Here is a 17750-nt window from a genome sequence, read left to right on the forward strand (position 1 = left end):
TTATTTCTGGGCTTTCTATTCTGTTCCACTGGTCTATGGGTCTGTTCTTGTGCCAGTACCAGATTGTTTTGAGTATAGTGGCTTTGTAGTAGAGTTTGATGTCCGGTATTGTGATCCCTCCTACTTTGTGTTTCTTTCTCAAAATTGCTGCAGCTATTCGAGGTCGTTTATGGTTCCATATAAATTTTTGAAATGTCTGTTCTATTTCTGTGAAATACGTCATTGGTATCTTAATAGGGATTGCGTTGAATCTATAAATTGCTTTTGGTAGTATGGACATTTTAAGGATATTAATTCTTCCAATCCATGAGCACGGTATATGCTTCCATTTATTTGTGTCTTCCTTAATTTCTTTTTTCAATGTTGTATAGTTTTCTGCATACAGGTCTTTTGTGTCTTTGGTTAAATTTATCCCTAGGTACTTTATCTTTTTTCGTGCTATATCGAATGGTATATTTTTCCTGATTTCTTCTTCTTCTATTGCATTGCTGGTGTACAATAACGCCTTTGATTTCTGAATGTTGACTTTGTATCCTGCTGTTTTGCCAAATTCACTTATTAGGTTGAGGAGTTTTTTGGTAGAGTCTACAGGGTTCTCTATGTACACTATCATGTCATCTGCAAACAATGATAGTTTTACTTCCTCCTTTCCTATTTGGATGCCTTTTATCTCTTTCTCTTGTCTGACCGCTGTGGCTAGGACTTCCAATACGATGTTGAAAAGAAGCGGTGAGAGCGGACATCCTTGTCGTGTTCCCGATCTTAGTGGGAAAGCTTTCAGTTTTTGCCCGTTGAGTATGATATTGGCTGTAGGTTTTTCATATATGGCCTTTATTACGTTGAGGAATGCCCCATTGATTCCCATTTTGCTGAGTGTTTTGATCATAAATGGGTGCTGTACCTTGTCAAATGCTTTTTCTGCATCTATCGAGATGATCATGTGGTTTTTGTCTTTTCTTTGATTTATGTGGTGTATCACGTTTACTGATTTGCGTATATTGAACCATCCCTGCATCCCTGGGATGAATCCCACTTGATCGTGATGGATAATCTTTTGAATGTATTGCTGGATGCGGTTTGCCAATATTTTGTTGAGGATTTTAGCATCTATGTTCATCAGCGAAATTGGCCTGTAGTTTTCTTTCTTTGTAGGGTCTTTATCTGGTTTGGGGATCAGGGTGATGCTGGCCTCATAGAAGGAGTCTGGCAGTCTTCCCTCCTCTTGGATTTTTTGGAATAGTCTGAGAAGGTCAGGGGTTAGCTCTTCCTTAAATGTTTTGTAAAATTCTCCTGGGAAACCGTCTGGCCCTGGACTTTTGTGTGCTGGGAGTTTCTTGATGACTGCTTCAATTTCCCCAACTGTTACGGGCTGTTCAAGCTTTCTGTTTCTTCCTCCTTCAGTGTTGGAAGATTATACTTTTCTAAAAATTTGTCCATTTCATCCAGATTTTCAAATTTCTTGGCATATAATTGTTCATAATAGTTTCTGATGATCATTTGTATTTCTGTGGTATCAGTTGTTATTTCTCCTCTTTCATTTCTGATATTATTAATTTGGGTCCTCTCCCTTTTATTCTTGATGAGTCTGCTTAAAGGTTTGTCCACTTTATGAATCTTTTCAAAGAACCAGCTTCTGGATTGGTTGATCCTCTGAATTGTTCTTTTTGTCTCTATGTCATTCAGTTCTGCTCTAATCTTGACTATTTCCTTCCTTCTACTTGCTCTGGGATTTATTTGTTGTTGTTTCTCCAGTTCTTCAAGTTGTAGTGTTAGGTCTTTTATTTGAAATGTTTCTATCTTTTTAAGGTAAGCCTGTATTGCTATGAACTTCCCTCTCAGGACCGCCTTTGCTGTGTCCCATAGGTTTTGGACAGTTGTCTGTTCATTTTCATTTGTTTCCAGAAATTTTTTGATTTCTTCTCTTATCTCATTATTGACCCATTCATTGTTTAAAAGTGTACTGTTCAGTCTCCATGAGTTTCCAAGTTTTTGAAGTTTCTCTTTGAGTTTGATTTCGAGTTTCAAGGCCTTGTGGTCTGAGAAAAAGTTTGGTATTATTTCAATTTTCCTGAATTTGCTGAGGCTTGCTTTGTGTCCTATCATGTGGTCTATCTTTGAAAAACTGCCATGAGCATTTGAAAAGAATGTGTATTTTTCTTCTTTGGGATGTAAGGTTCTATATATGTCAGTTAAGTCTCTTTGATTCAGTGTGGAAACAATTCTTAAATAACTAGGTGAATGAGGTAATCCAAATATCCTTGCACAGACAAAATAATTCTTTCTAAACATATTAAAGATAAAAAAGGATGTGAAAATAGTTATGATTGTGTTTTGTCATATACCATCCATTCTTCAAAATGATACTTTTTAAATCTCAGAAGCTGTTTCTTATTTGAGCAACCCATAAGCATTGTTCACAAGAGTTGTGTGTGCTCATTAGTCTATTTGGTAACCAGGTAATCATTCTTTCCAGAAGACTGGAAAGGGCAATGTTCTCTTGTAGGGATGGTTGTCCTTTTGCTTAGTGAGGTTTGCAAGCAGACCTTACTAGGTGTGTGGTCCTTTGGCCTGGGCTTTGTGGTCCTCCAGAAAATATAGTGAGTGGGCTGATGAAAGAAATCAGGAAGTTAGACTGAGTTATACCATAGCATTATAGATTGGAAGTGGAGGAAAGAGCTTGCTTTTGAGATAAGGACTATTAGTCTTCTAACTAGGCTGATCATCAAAGTCTACCATGAACTCCATCCAGGTTTATGAAATCAGATTATCTAGGAGGATTTCAGGAGGGGTAGCTGGAAACACACACACACACACACACACACACACACACACACACACACACACTTTTCAAAGTCCCCCCGACCCCAGATGATTGTAATGTTCAACCAGGTTTGGAAACAATGCTTTTCAATCTTTATACTTATAATGTGAGTAGATTTGGAATCACGGATACACAAGAAACAGTTGTGGCTGGATAAAAATGTCATTCAATGTATCCTCTCCCTGGGGCTCAGATTAGAGGAAGAGAGCAAGGGCTTTTGGGTTGTCCTTAGAAGTCAAGATTCTACATTGGATTTTATAAACATTGAAAAATCAAATTGCTATAATAGTAATAGTAGGCAACTAGTATAAGCATTTTTCTTGTTATATGGTTATGTGTGTGTGTATGTATCTGTGTGTGTGTGTGTGTGTGTGTGTGTGTAGCTTTTATTGAGGTCATAAATTATGTCCATCTTGTCAAATCCAGTGGGCAAGTCCCTGTCCTTGTCTAATTTGAATCCCAGTAACACTTCACATAGATGACCACCGCCTTCTCCTGAAATCCTTCCTTTTTTTTGCTTTTCCTTTCTTTTTTTTTTTTCCTTTCTTCCTACTTCTCAGGCTCTTCCTCCTCCTCTACTCAACCTCTAAGTCAAGGATCTTGTCTTGTACTATTTCCTTTTTCTGTATACGCTTCGCAAGTGATATTATACTGACCCAAGCTTTACCATCTATATAGGGGTGGGCAAAAGTAAGTCTACGGTTATGAGTATGTAAAACATAGAGTTTATTCTTGTATTATATTTATTAATTATTGTATTTTCCATACAAACAACTGTAAACCTACTTTTGCCCACCGTGGTACAGTAAATGTTTCCACATACATATATTTCCAGCCCTGACTTCTCCTCTGGGCTTGAATTTGCATGGCAAGTTCAGTCTATTTAACACCTCCACTTGAGTCTCTAATGAGCCCTTGAACACCTGTCTCCTCTCTTATCTTCTTCATCTCAGTTAATGGTACCATCACCTCCAGATGCTCATGCCAGAACCCTGAGAGTCATCCTTGACTTTTTATTTTCTTTCATCCTGTCCATTCGATTCCTCAGCCAAACCCATCACTCTACCTCCAAAACACATTTAAATGATTACCACTTATACAACATTGGTACAAATCATCATCATCTCTCATAGCCTCCCAAATGATATTCCCCTCTAATTCTTCTGCAGCTTAATCTCCATACAATGGCCAAAGGGGAAACCTTTACTTCTCCTCTTCTTTTAATGTAAATGAGATCATGTCTTACTGTCCAAATGGATTCCATTTATGGAGAGTAGAAAATTCAAACTCCTTTTAATGGGACTCACCCATAGTATCTGTGATTTCCAATCATGCCTGCTCATTAGAATCACATGTGGATGAATTTAAACCATAAATAAAACTATGCCCAAACCCTACACCAAACCAATTAAATCAAATTTCTGAACTGGGGTTCCTGGGATTGGTTTGAAGCCCCTCAGATGATTCTAGCATGCTGCCATGCTTGAGAACCATAGCTCTCCATGCTCTTGCCCCAGTCTACCACTCCCACTTTACCTCCTGCCTTACTCTCCACACCAGCCTGCTCACACTCTGATACCAGCGTAACCTGACAGGCGCCCTGAGTGAGGCAAGAGCCACAGGAAATGCCCAAGGCAGTGTGGGTAAAGCCGTGCTGCCTGGGTAAACAAGCTAGGTGGTGTGTGAGGACAGATTTCTGTCCCCTGCTCCCCACTCCCGTGAAGATGCAGCAGGAGGAGGTCTTTGCACTGAGTGATCATGAAGCAAATTAAATATCTGACTAAGGCTAAAAGCCTTTCCACTCTCTTTCAGCCCTAGAGGAAAAAGCCTCATGTGACCTAGAAGTCAACATGATAGTTGGGGGAGGTACTGTCCTGTCAGTCTAGGCTGGGAAAAGGACAGGATTGGCTAGGGTGTACAGACACTCCTGGAGTGCACACAAGTTTGGGCAGGGCAATATAAACTGAGGGAAGGGAGAAATGGCTCAATGCTTCCAGACACACTTCACAGATGTGGAGGCCAGGGCTTGTGAGACTGGCTGGCCCTGGAAGCTGCATGGTCAATGGCAGCTCTGAAAAGAAGGGAGGTTGAGGCCCGACAGTGGCTGGGAGAGAAGCTGAGCTGCTTGGAGGATGACTCAGCAGCTTCTTGCAATTCCCAAAGTACAGTATTTTGAATGGGAGAAGGAACTCTGGGCACAGCCCCAGACTGGTCTGGCAGAGGGTGGCTGGGTTTTCCTCTGGGTATTCCGGAGGAGATGGGTTTTGGGGCAGCAGACTGCCATCCTCCCAGATTGTGCAGCTTTTGGGAAAAAAAAGACCCTCTTTCCTTTTCTCACCAAACCTCTGCCTTCAGAATTTGCCTATGGGTGGCTGCGGACAGCCGAACCTCACTTTTGTTTGGTAGCAAAGTCCCACTTTGCTATATTTGTCATTACTGCTGCCAAGATCTTTGCAGGGCCAACTTCTGTTCATCTTGAAGGCTCAATTCAAATGTCACTTTTTCAAGAATGCTCTCCCCTATTACCCTGAATTAGAACACACTTCTTCATGGTCATTCTCTCTCTCAGCGGTTCTCAAACTTGAGTGTGCCTCAAAGAAGGGCTAATTAAAGCAGATTAGTGGGCCCACCTCCAGAGTTCCTAATTAAGTAGTGGTGGGGTGGGGCCTGAGGATTTGCATTTCTAATTAACTCCCATGTGATATTGGTGCTACTGGTGTGTGAGATCCACACTTTGAGAACCACTACTCTATCCCATTACCCAGTGTTGTCTTCTTCATGATACTTATCACAATTTTAACATTTTTGTTTGATTATTTACATATTTATTATCTGCTACTCCACCCCTTAATAATGTAAACTCCGTGAGTACAAGAGACTTTCTTGTCCAGCACAGTATTCCCAGTTCTGGAACGTGGTGAAAAGGCTGGGAAACACTGCCTTAAAGTATTTCACAGGAAACATTAAAAACACAGTAGATATTTAGTACTCTTAAGATTTTCCTTAGAAGTTACCTGGGACTGGTGGGTGGGTGATCTAAAACTTGATTCTTCATGGTAAGCTGGGATTTCCAGGGGACTGTCTGAGAAGCGAAGATCTTTCAATGTTTTAGGCTCACTTCTTTCACCTACCTCGAGGTCTACAATTACATCAAAAACATCATTCTGTGAACATCTGTGATTACACAGGTAATCATGCAAACACGTTTTCATAGTTGGAAAACTTTAGATAAGGGACCACTGTCATCACATTCTTTCCCTAAAATAGTAATCAAATAAAAATGCTCTCACTCGGTTGAACTAGCACTGAGAAACAAAAAAAATTAGCCCAGACTGAGAAAATTAAAATCTGCTCTGCTACATTCCAAAATATTTCACATCAGGCTGGTAAAATAGATAATTTCAACTGCAAGTTTATCAGAAAATATATCTCCCCAGGACAGAGTACAGCAGTAAAATGTCCTACCAGCACCTCCACTCCTTTGAGTGACCAATGTCTCTTACTTGCCAAGAAACCATGTTCTCTAAAAGATCAGATTTCCAGGAGCTGCTGTTTCAAATAATATCAATAAAAATGAAACATTTGACTGTTGCCTGAGGACCTAAGTCACTTTGACACAGGCAAGCAACTTTAATTTCCAGCTCTGGTGCAGAGTTTCAGAGGATTTCTGAGCACAATAGTCACATTTATCTTTGTTTTTTCCAAGGTAGCAGAACACCGGTTCCCTTAGGAAGTCCATACCTGATGGTGACAACCTTGCACACAGCCCTGTTGTGCTTTGAACCTTTCAAACACTGCTTTCATTTACATGAAACCACCCTTTCCTCCCAAACCATCGACCGTCTTTTCCTTTATTTGGTGATACACCCCATGGTTCTCTGGTGTGTGGCCCCCCTCATTGCGATGAGTCATAAACCTGAATTTGTTGGACTGTTGGACAAGCCATTAGCTAAAATAGCACTAAAACTCAAATTATAAAATCCAAATTATTCCAACCCTCCTGCAGACAAAAGAAGCTGTGAACCTGTTTGGAGTATAGAATACTAAATATCTTCATTCTCTCATGTCATACCTAGAAACTTTCTAAGGTTTACATTCCAACCGAGTTTATTTTCATTATTTGTAGATTTCTTCCTTAGTTTTGATGCCAAAAATTCATTTTTCAATTCCTAGAAATGAAACAATTGCATGTCAGTCATTTAATTAGGCCCATTAGAATGTGAACATTAAAAGTTACATGGTAGAGGCAGTATCATAGTGTGTTCTTCTGACTTGAAAGGATTTACAGTAGTTTTTACAAAGTGACTTCTGCTTCTTCTTACTCTGGAAACACACAGCTCTGTGCTGCTTGGTTGGCAGCATATCTGGTTGGTAGGCCTCACCAGATCAAGTGGCCAAGATAAGAGGCAGGTAGCAGCACAAGTAGGCAGGATGTTGCTATCACGGGAATTTGGGTAATAACAGAGGTACCACCAGATCCAGGAGGCAAGGACAGGGTGGGGATCAGAGCAAGATAGGACTTGTGTGTACTACCTGCCCATATACTTAACACTCCTCTCTTGACTTTCTCCATGGATTCAGTCTCTTATGCCTGATTAAGCCTGAGCACCTGCTGACACAAAATAGGCTCAGCCTCTGCTGGCTGCCCCTGCCCAGTGTAGATCCCTCTGGTGATCATACTTGAGCCCCACACTCTGCCTGCACCCACTTCTTTGGTCCCACAGCCTCCTCTTTGGCCTCTGGTCCACTCCTGGGCTGAAGAGACTCTCCAAAAAACTTTCATGTAACCCCTAACGAGATCTTTGTGACAGACTTTTTAGTTGGTTACTTTACCATGGGTTGGTTCACCCTTTTACCCTTGGATCTATGTCACTGACACCCACAGCCCAGGGACTGAAGTTTCAAACATCCTTTTTAGATAGGTCTAGTTCATCCTCCATAGTGAGGCTCTGCAGCTATTTGGGAATGAAGATTTCAACATAACAGAAGGCTATGCCCACTGAGGGCCTCTCTATTAGTCTGGTGCATCTGTTCAACAAATATACACTCACCACCATCTCCTACCTGCCCTTGTGCAAAGCATCGAGTATGGTAGACATGCTCTCTGCCACCTTGCAGCTTACAATGCAAGGGCATGATGGACAAGGAGCAAAGTAATCACATATTCAAAGCACTGTATAAAAGAAAAAGGCCTGTGTGCTAAGAGAACAGTGACAGAACACAGAAAACACAGTTTAGTTTGGCTGGAGTATATACAGGGGAATCACAAAGCAAGAAAGGATAACTAAGGATAGAAACTGATCATTTAAGATGCCAGGTCAAAGGTTTCTGTTTCTTCAATAGGTAAAGGGGAGTCTTTGAGGATGTTAGAGCATGGGCAGTAATAATGGGTAGGAATTTCTGAGGTGCAGGGTAGAAGAAAGGCTGACCAAAGAGGGGAAATCAACAATGATACTTTGCAATGCTTGATAATGATCTCAATTATAAGAACCTGAATGTGGGTAGAATGACTGTGGTGCTGAAATGAGAAGGAAGATGTGACCACTGAAAAAGAAGGAATCAAGAATGTGATGACTATCTGTATTGTAGTTTCTTTACTTGCCTGCTTTGAAGAATCTTCAAGAACATTTTCAACACTATCTTCTGAAGAGACCGTATTTGGTGGTTCATAGTCCACCTGAAACACCTTTGTTACAATGCCACTCTGTCTGCAGTCTCTGAAAATTATTTTAAAAAGAAAAAGTATGTGTATTACACAAAGACTCCAAAAAAGGTGGCTAGCAATTAATATAACTATTAAAGTCCTTTAGTCTAGCTACTAAATTTATTATATTTTAAATTGGGTTTAAAATCCACGTTATGATTATAATCCACATGTGCATAGTCATGGAACAACTAACCTCATCCTCATTCTCAAGCCCTACACCCATCCCAAAGCCCCCATATGAGCCATCCACAAGAACTCCTCAGGAAGCTCAACTTCTCTTTTCTGGTCAACTCCCTTGTGCACAAGCTCTTTTCAAAAAACTCTATCTGCGTGACTTTGTACTGAGTTTAGTGCTCATTTCTATGACATTGAGACTCAAAACCTGGCATTCAAGGTCTGGTAAGAAGACACCATGTGAAAAAACTCAGGCTAGCCTGCTGAAGACACAAGGCCCTGCTAACAGCCAACACTAACCACCAGAAATGTGTGTCAAGCTTTCTTAGACTATCCAGCTCAAAGTGAGCCAAAAAGTGATAGCAACCAACCACTTAAGTGACCTCTGGCAAGGCCAAGAGAAAACTTGCCTTGGTGAATGCACAACAAAATGATGACCCAGAAAATAATGAGCAAATAAAATGATTCCTAAGAAGGCACTAAGTTTCAGAATGGTTTGTTATGCAGCAATAGGTAATTGATTCAGCAGCCAAAGTTGAGAAGCACGGGTTATATAATAATTTTGGAGATCATTCTCTTTATTTATCATTTATTTGTTGATTTTTAAATTTATTACAAAAGGAATGCTCTTAAATTTTGGAACCTACAAAAATTATCAAGAAAAAAAAAGATTGTCACAGAGGCAATGACTGCTAAAGTTTGGCATGTTTTCTTCTGCTTTTTGCCCCCTATGTATTTTTAAACAGTATCAAAATAATACAGTGTAATTTTTATTCTATATTCTATTTTTCAACTTATCTCATCATACATACATTCATGTATCATTCAAAACTTCATGACCACAATTTTTCCTCTTAAGATGTTAATGAGCTTTAATAGTTAACAGTCTCATTTAAAGTCCTCAGTATCTTTATTAAGAAACTAATTATCCTAAGTACCTAGAAACAGACTTGAATGAAGCAGTGCAATGTTGAAAAAGAACTATTTTATTGTAAATATATACAAGCACTAATTTTTCTTTTGTGCGGAAAACTCAAAAATTTTTTGTATAAAAAACTTTCCCTAAGATGAGCACACCTGAAATATTATTAACATTGCTTTCAGAATAGATACTTAGTGGGGACAGAGTAAAATAGCAAAAGGCATAAAGAATCATCTTATTTTTAGACTCTTTGGAAAATTACTTCCTTCAAACTACATGATTTGCCATTATGTTACTACTCCATTTTACTACAACCTGCATGTTCTGTAGGAGCCTTCTTACAGCATTAGGTATGAGAGTACTATTTAACTTGTTAATTTTTAATGATTTGTTTTAATAAAAGTGGGGAAGCAATTAGGAAAAAGACACAAATGTTTATATTTAATAAAGAAGAATAATGTGCATTAAGGTGTTGTTTTGTTTCATTTTCATGTTTTTCTTTTTAAAATTTTCAAATTCCTACTTCTGGCCAAGATGGAGGCATAGGTAGATACACTTTGCCTCCTCACACAAACAAAAGACAGACAACAAATTCAAAAACAAAAAAACAACCAGAACTGCCAGAAAATCAAACTGTATGGGAGTACAACAACCAAGGAGTTAAAGAAGAAACGCTCATCCAGACCAGTAGGAGAGGCGGAGACAAGCAGCCAGGGTGAGAGGATGCAAGGCAAGGCAGCGGTTCGAGGACCAGGCAGGCCCACATTTGCGTGTGGATAAACTGGGAGGACCAACTGGGGCGCAAGACAGACTGCATAAACCAGGGTTCCAGTGCAGGAAAAGAAAGCCTCAAAACCTCTGGCTGTAAAAATCTGTGGGGGTTGTGGCGGCAGGAGAAACTCCCAGCCACACAGGAGAGTTCATTAGAGAGACCCACAGGGTTGCAGAATGTACACAAACCTACCCACCTGGGAAGCAGCACCAGAAGGGCCCAATTTGTTTGAGGGTAGCAAAAGAAGTGACTGAAAGTGCCTGAGAGCCAAACAAGTGGCATTATTTCCTCTCGGACCTCTCCCCAACAGACAGCACCACACTGCAGCAACCTGGGTTGCCCACCCTGGCGAACACCAAAGGTTCCTGCCTCTTACAACATAACAGGAGCACGGAGACAAAGAAATATAGCCCAAATGAAAGAACAGATCAAAATTCCAGAAAAAATACAACTAAGTGATAAAGAGATAGCCAACCTATCAGATGCACAGTTCAAAACACATAATCAGGATGCTCACAGAAATGGTTGAATATGGTCACAAAATGGAGTAAAAAGTGAAGGCTATACAAAGTGAAATAAAGAAAAATATACAGGGAACCAAGAGTAAAGGGAAGGAAACCAGGACTTAAATCAATGATTTGGAGCAGAAGGAAAAGATAAACATTCAAACGGATCGGAATGAAGAAACAAGAATTCAAAAAAGTGAGGAGAGGCTTAGGAACCTCTATGACACTTTTAAACGTTCCAGCATCCAGACCACAGGGGTGCCAGAAGGGGAAGAGGAATCTTATTTGAAAAAATAATGAAGGAGAACTTCCCCAATCTGGCCAAGGAAACAGACTTCCAGGAGACCCAGCAAGCTCAGAGAGTCCCAAAGAAGTTGGACCCAAGGAAGCACACACCAAGGCACATCATAATTACATTACCCAAGGTTAAAGATAAGGAGAGAATCTTAAAAGCAGCAAGAGAGAAGGAGAGAGTTACCTACAAAGGAGTTCCCATAAGACTATCAAATGATTTCTGCAAAAAAAAACTCAAAGGCAAGAAGGGGCTGGAAAGAGGTTTTCAGTCAAGAAAGGCAAGGACCTACATCCAAGATTACTCTATCCAGCAAAGCTGTCATTTAGAATGGAAGGGCAGATGAAGTGCTTCCCAGATAAGGTAAAGGTCAAGGAGTTCATCATCACCAAGCCCTTATTATATGAAATGTTAGAGGCTTAGCTAAGAAAAAGAATAAGTTAAAAACTATGAACAGTAAAAAGGACAACAAACTCACAACTATCAACAACTGAACCTAAAAAAGACAAAAAAACAAAACAAAACTAATCAAACTAGAACAGGAACAGAATCACAGAAATGGAGATCACATGGAGGTTTATCAGAGGGGAGGGGAGGGGAAGATTGAGGGAAAACGTACAGGGAATAAGAAACATAAATAATAGTTAGAAAATAAATGGGGGAGGTTAAGAAGAGCATAGGAAATGGAGAAGCCAAAGAACTTATATGTATGACCCACAGACAAGAACTAAGAGGGGAATGCTGGTGGGAGGGGGTGCAGGGTAGAGGGAAATAAAGGGGAAAAAAATGGGACAACTGTAATAGCATAATCAATGATATATATACATATATAAAAAGTTAAATATTCAAATTCCAAAACAATCTTTGGTGTAGAATTTGTAACTTTCCTCAAAAAGTCATGCAGCAGTTCGGCCACCCAAGGAGCTCTGAGAACCTTTTTTAAAGTAGTACCTGGGCCAGGCTAGGTGTTGGTTTGGGTCCTAAAAGTGTTCCAAAAATGTGGCCAAACCTGTCTTACTGCACAAAATAATTCCTCTATCACTGACTTGCCAAGCAATTGAGTGTTTTCTCTACAACAAAAAGTTTCCAAATATAGACATGTTTCCATATTGATAATTTGGTAACATCATTGAATAGCAAAGAGGGAAGGGAGGGGAGGGAAGAAAAGAGAAGAAGGAAAGGTAGGTGGGGGAAGGGAAGAAGGAAAAGGGAGAGAAGGGAAGAGGAGGGGAGGAGAAAAGAAAAGAAAGAAAGGGAAAGGAAAGAAGAGAAAAGAAAAGAAAGAAGCTAGTATCAAACAAACTGAAATCTCAGTAGCTTTTAAGGACAAATAAATCAGTACAAAATAAAATAAAGAATGATCATGGTGGTTGTAGGCCATGTCCTGGGTAATAAAAAAACTATTCACTAAAAACAGTATTTTCTTCAGAGCCTGATGAAATCTCTTCAGCAGTTTCAACCCCAGGAAAAGTTCTCAAAATTCCAGTGTGGAATTCAAAATAAAAACAGTACTAATATACAAAGCACTTCATTGAGCTGTACTCTTATGAATGCAGCACTTTACAGTGTATCTCAATAGAAGATGAAAAAAATTACAGATACATGTTGCAATTAAAATAATTTTTTTCTTTTTTTATATTTTTATTTATTGATTTTGAGAGAGAGAAGGAAACATTGATTTCTTGTTCCACATATTTATATGCATTCATTGGTTGACTCCTATACATGTCCTGACCAGGGATCAAACCTGCAACTTGACATATCAGGATGATGCTCTAACCAACTGAGCTACCTGGCCAGGACCAAAATAATTTTTTCTTTAGTACCCTTTTACTTTAGCACTGACTGTCACAGAAAGAAAGAAATAAAATTAAAATGTCACTATATTATAAATTACTTTAATCATCATGCTCTTAACTTACTTAGAAACTGCAATAGCTTTAACTTGTATTTTTCCATCAGGCAGAGTAATAGGCTTTGTATACTTCAATGTATTATTTTCACCATAACCAATTCTCTTTAGAAATTCAGGTTTACTGCCATCCAGGGTATAATATATGTTGACATCTGGGGTATCTGAAAAACCCAAAACAGAATAACTGGGATTAACACTAAAGCAACAAGTCCCTGAATAATGCCAAAGGGTCAGTTATTTAATGAGATTGTTTACATATTATAGAAATGAATAACAATAACAGTAATTGAGTTCCTTCTCTATGTCAAGCACTGTGTCTTACATGAATAAGCTTGTTTCATCTGTACAACCCTATTAGATAGGTCCTACTTTATACTCACTTTATAGATGAGATAACTGAGCCCCAGCGAGGTTAAGAAATCTGTCAAAAAGCAGCAGAGTTGTGGTTTGACTTCCGCTAAGCTGGATGCATAGCCCATGCTCTTGAACCACTATGTTTTTCTGTATCTCCAATAGGGCATTGATACATACAAATAGAGTAGGGGTCTATGTTAAGACTGAAACACCTACTTAGAAAGGAGAAGCTAAATTTTCATTTTTTTGCACATTGCTTAAGAAATGATTTTATATTCTATTTGAACTTGATCAATGATTCATTCTTACACTTCTTGGAAAATTTGTAAAGCTAATAAATTCATATGACTCAAGATTCAAAATGTAAAAAAATGATATATAATTAAAGCTCTCCCTCACACTCCCAATATCTTGGGTATCCTTTCAAAAATATTTTATACCCATACAAGCAATATATCTGCATGTTCTTAATTCTCTCACTCTTTTTAAACAAAGGTGGCATATCATATCTGTTCACCCATTTCTTTTTTCATTTAACAGTATATCTTGGGTATTGCTCTATATTGGTACTTAAAGAGTGACTTTTTACCCATAATCTCACACATATCATGTGCTATCTATTTTTCTTTTAGTTTTGCCAATCTCTTGGATTAAAAAAAAGAAGTATCCTGTAGTTTTAATTCACATTTCTTACATTTTGAGTAAGATTCATCCATTCCTTTGGTAAATATTTACCAAGTACCTATTATGAGTCAGATACTGTTCTAGGCTCTGGGGACATGCCAGTGACCAAAGTCCCTGCTCTCGTGGAGCTTCCCTTTTAGGAAGAACACACAAACTGTAAACAAACAAAACAAATGACATACAATCTGTTGAATGGTGATCAAATACAATGGAGTAAACAAAGCAGGGAACAAGGTCTGGTCAGCAAGCAGGTAAAGGGGGAGGCAGGAGTGTATATTCTCATATGTTTAAAAGACATTTATATTCCCTTTCCTATAAAATGTCCGTTTACATCTTTTGTCCATTTTCTTATAGGTTATTATTTTTTTGTTACTAAATTGTAGAACCACTTATTAGACACTTAAAATATTAGAGATTTTTGGATACCCTATTATATCATCATTTGTAAATAACCATCCAACTTCAGAGTAATGGGCACACATTAAAATTTGTATTTTGCTTTGAGAGTTTTAAAAAATAATATTAGCTTTTAAGATAAAGGGAGGCACAGTATAATGTAATATATTCTTAGTTGGAACTCTATGTCCAGGAAGCACGGTGGTCATAATATAAAAACAGATAAATAATTTTTACACATATCAGTTATGAAAGTGTATTGGAATCTCAAAGTCTTTTTAAACAAGCATTTTTCATATGTTTTATCTATAAAACTTTCACTCCCCCATATATTATACATATGTATATGTGCACATATACATGCATATGAGTATACATATACATATTTCTGGCATTAGTAGAGAATATATTCACTGCTTTATTTCTGTAATAATGGCTAAGGTTTATTCTGGCATTATTACATGTTAGACACTGTGTACCTCACATCAACTCATTTAATCCTCTCAATGGCTGTAAATGTTAAAATATTATTATCACTATCTTATAATAAGGAAAATGAATGCAGGAAAGCTAAGTAATGTACCAAAAATCTCCAGAAGCTGTCAATGCTAGGATTCAGTCTCCAACCTGATGGAGACCCTGTAGTTAGTAGGTCAAATTTATTGTCCCAGCAAAAATAATGAGCATCCTGGGAACGTTTGGGGAAGCACTTGGATATCCTACCTTGGCTAAGGTGAGTCAAGGCATGCCTGCAATTATGTACCTATACAAATGAAACAGTGGTCAAAGCTAACCAATGCAATCTAAATATACACTACTCTATAAACCACCAGGAATAACACTGTTGCAAATTTTGGAAGTTTTACAAACTTCCCAAGGTCCTGATTATAGAAAACATGCAAAGAAGAAAGTCAACAATCAGATGAACATAAAGAGTATGGCCATATTATTTAAAACCATTTCAAGTACGTTTCTTACCTGATTTCATTTCCAAGAATGTATTGTTATCAATTTCGTGGTTGGCTTTTCCAGGATGAGGCACTCGCAGTGGTATGATCTGAGGGACACACACTGAACCAGCAGCCATTTTTCCCTGCTTACATTAAAAAAAAAATGCAGATGAAAATAAATTCCAACAGCTACCTATATTTGAACACAAAAGTTGGAGAGAAGCACCACATTTAAATACCATAAAATTAGTAAAAACTAAAGAGAATACTGTTAGTATATCACCTAAAAATATTATTCAATATTTTTTACCTCAAGTTGTTATTTATTTTCATGAAGGGGGAGAAAAAAGAACCTTTTAGGGTAGTGAAAATATACTTTATTTTAATACAATTGCTGCCAGCAATATACTGATTCAAGAGAGACAAAAGAAAATGCAAGCATTCTATAAAGCTTTCATTTGCCTTTTTAATTAATTCTAAAGAATACTTCAATTTTGTTCAACATTATGACTTACGGACTTGAATTGTTTTCCATGGTAAAAATAATTTTGACAATGACAGCCTTGGCAATTTTTGAAGAATGAAATTTTTTTAAAAAGCTCATATACTATATCAATAATGTAAATAAATAAATAAAATCAGTGTAAGAAATTGGACGATCTTGATGAAACGTATTCATAATACTCATAAAAATACATTTTTATTTCTTATAATTTTTACCTTGTAGATATTTTCTAAATGGGTACTTTAAATGCACAGAAATAAAAGCTATGTATCATGCAATGCTTGAGAGATTCAAAACTCAACATAGGTAAAACTGCCTAAATTCTATAATTTATCAGCTTAGGGTAAGAATAAATGTCAGAAATCTCTTAATTGCGTACGGATTGCTGAAGCAGTTAAAGTTAAATGGTATACGCTAGAGTTACCAAGAAATAAAATCTTATATGAATTTTTATCATAAATCAACAATCCTAGTTAAAGCAGATAACACAACTATACAGAAAAATCTGCATTTGTGCTTTTTTTTGTAAATAAAAAAGTCATCAACTGAAATAGTGGAGAACTTTCCAACTGCTGAAGACAAAAACTTCTCAGGATCCCTTGGGAAACAGAGCTTCCATTCAGACTCTATTCTCCTTCTTGGTTTAAATGATGGGAGAAATGATTCAGTAGTTGCATAAATAATATCGGATGGTTTCCATTATGGCAACCCATATGCTACATGAATTCCCATGAAAACTTTTATTCCCAAGTCTCCTAAGATTTAAGCTATGACCTTCCTACACATATAAGATGGAGTAAGAAAGCATGTGCTGGGATCATCCTATTTACTGGTTTTTGTCCGTTTGCCAATCTCAATTTCATTTGACTAACTTCCTTGATAAAGTAATAAGGTCTTTCTACACAGAAATATAATTCTGCCCTCATCAAAATTATAACAGACTTACCTTCCTTGGACATTGAGAGGGACAGGCAAGTGGAATCATGGATAATTTTTTATAAAGATAGAAAATAAATATCCAAGGTACAAATACTTCACAATTGAGTTTCAGAATGTATTTTTCATCATTCTACTTTAAGGAATGTTGCTCTTTCCTCATTAGCCCTCTGCTCCACACAATTCATTGGAAAGAAGAGATACCCTTCTTTTGAATCTTTTTCACACTTTAAGTTAGGAGGCAAGGTTCAATATCACCTGAATGTTAAGTTACCGCTATTTAAAAATAAGTGAAAAGTGCTGATGGCTGTCTGTGTACTGGTGCAGATGTGACATTTTTCATACACTGAAGCTACTGCTATAGAGTTTCTCAATAGATAACCTGATACTGCTTCTTCCTGGAGCCAGATGAATCAGCATTCAGTGTTTAATTACAAAAAGGCAGGTGCTCAAACTTTTGATCAGCAATAAGGAGTTTTAAGAAAGATAAAGCAAATCTCCCTGAGCCAAATGAAAACAATATGGAGCTTTTCTTATCTTTCTATACTACACTAATTAGTGATAGGTTAAAAAATGCAGTATGTTTATAAAAATCATGCTGCTTCCATAACGCCAATGCTTAGTAAATGTTAGCATATCAAAGGGAGGAAATCATTGCCATTTTAAAGTAATTTACTTAAAATTTCCAAAAAACAACCTACGAGAGAAATAGTACTTCTTAGACAAGTTATATATAAAAAGTTGCAAAAAATGTGTTGTAGTCACAACCCCATCTTTGGAGTAGTGCTTAGAAAATCCATTTTTAAAAAATGAATA

At 37.7% G+C, this 17750-nt stretch overlaps 1 protein-coding gene across 5 annotated transcripts in view; it reads right to left on the minus strand.

Annotated features, from left to right (window-relative positions):
* Positions 1-15630, minus strand: part of DZANK1 (double zinc ribbon and ankyrin repeat domains 1) — a 101451-nt gene extending 85821 nt beyond the window's left edge. For 2 of the 5 annotated variants that reach the window (XM_054573520.1, XM_054573519.1), the window contains exons 1-5: positions 15522-15630; positions 13117-13270; positions 8424-8538; positions 6894-6990; positions 5836-5903 (exon numbers count right to left, since the gene is read on the minus strand). In XM_054573520.1, the coding sequence (XP_054429495.1) occupies positions 5836-5903; positions 6894-6990; positions 8424-8538; positions 13117-13270; positions 15522-15630 (543 nt within the window). Of the gene's footprint in view, positions 1-5835; positions 5961-6893; positions 6991-8423; positions 8539-13116; positions 13271-15521 lie in introns of all 5 variants that reach the window. The other 3 variants (XM_054573517.1, XM_054573516.1, XM_054573518.1) reach the window with 2 other exon arrangements.
* Between the last annotated feature and the right edge of the window lie 2120 nt (positions 15631-17750).

This window comes from Pteronotus mesoamericanus, unplaced genomic scaffold (assembly GCF_021234165.1).
Source record: "Pteronotus mesoamericanus isolate MK-2021 breed Mesoamerican mustached bat unplaced genomic scaffold, CSHL_Meso_final contig_25, whole genome shotgun sequence".
Classification (NCBI taxonomy): Eukaryota; Metazoa; Chordata; class Mammalia; order Chiroptera; family Mormoopidae; genus Pteronotus; species Pteronotus mesoamericanus.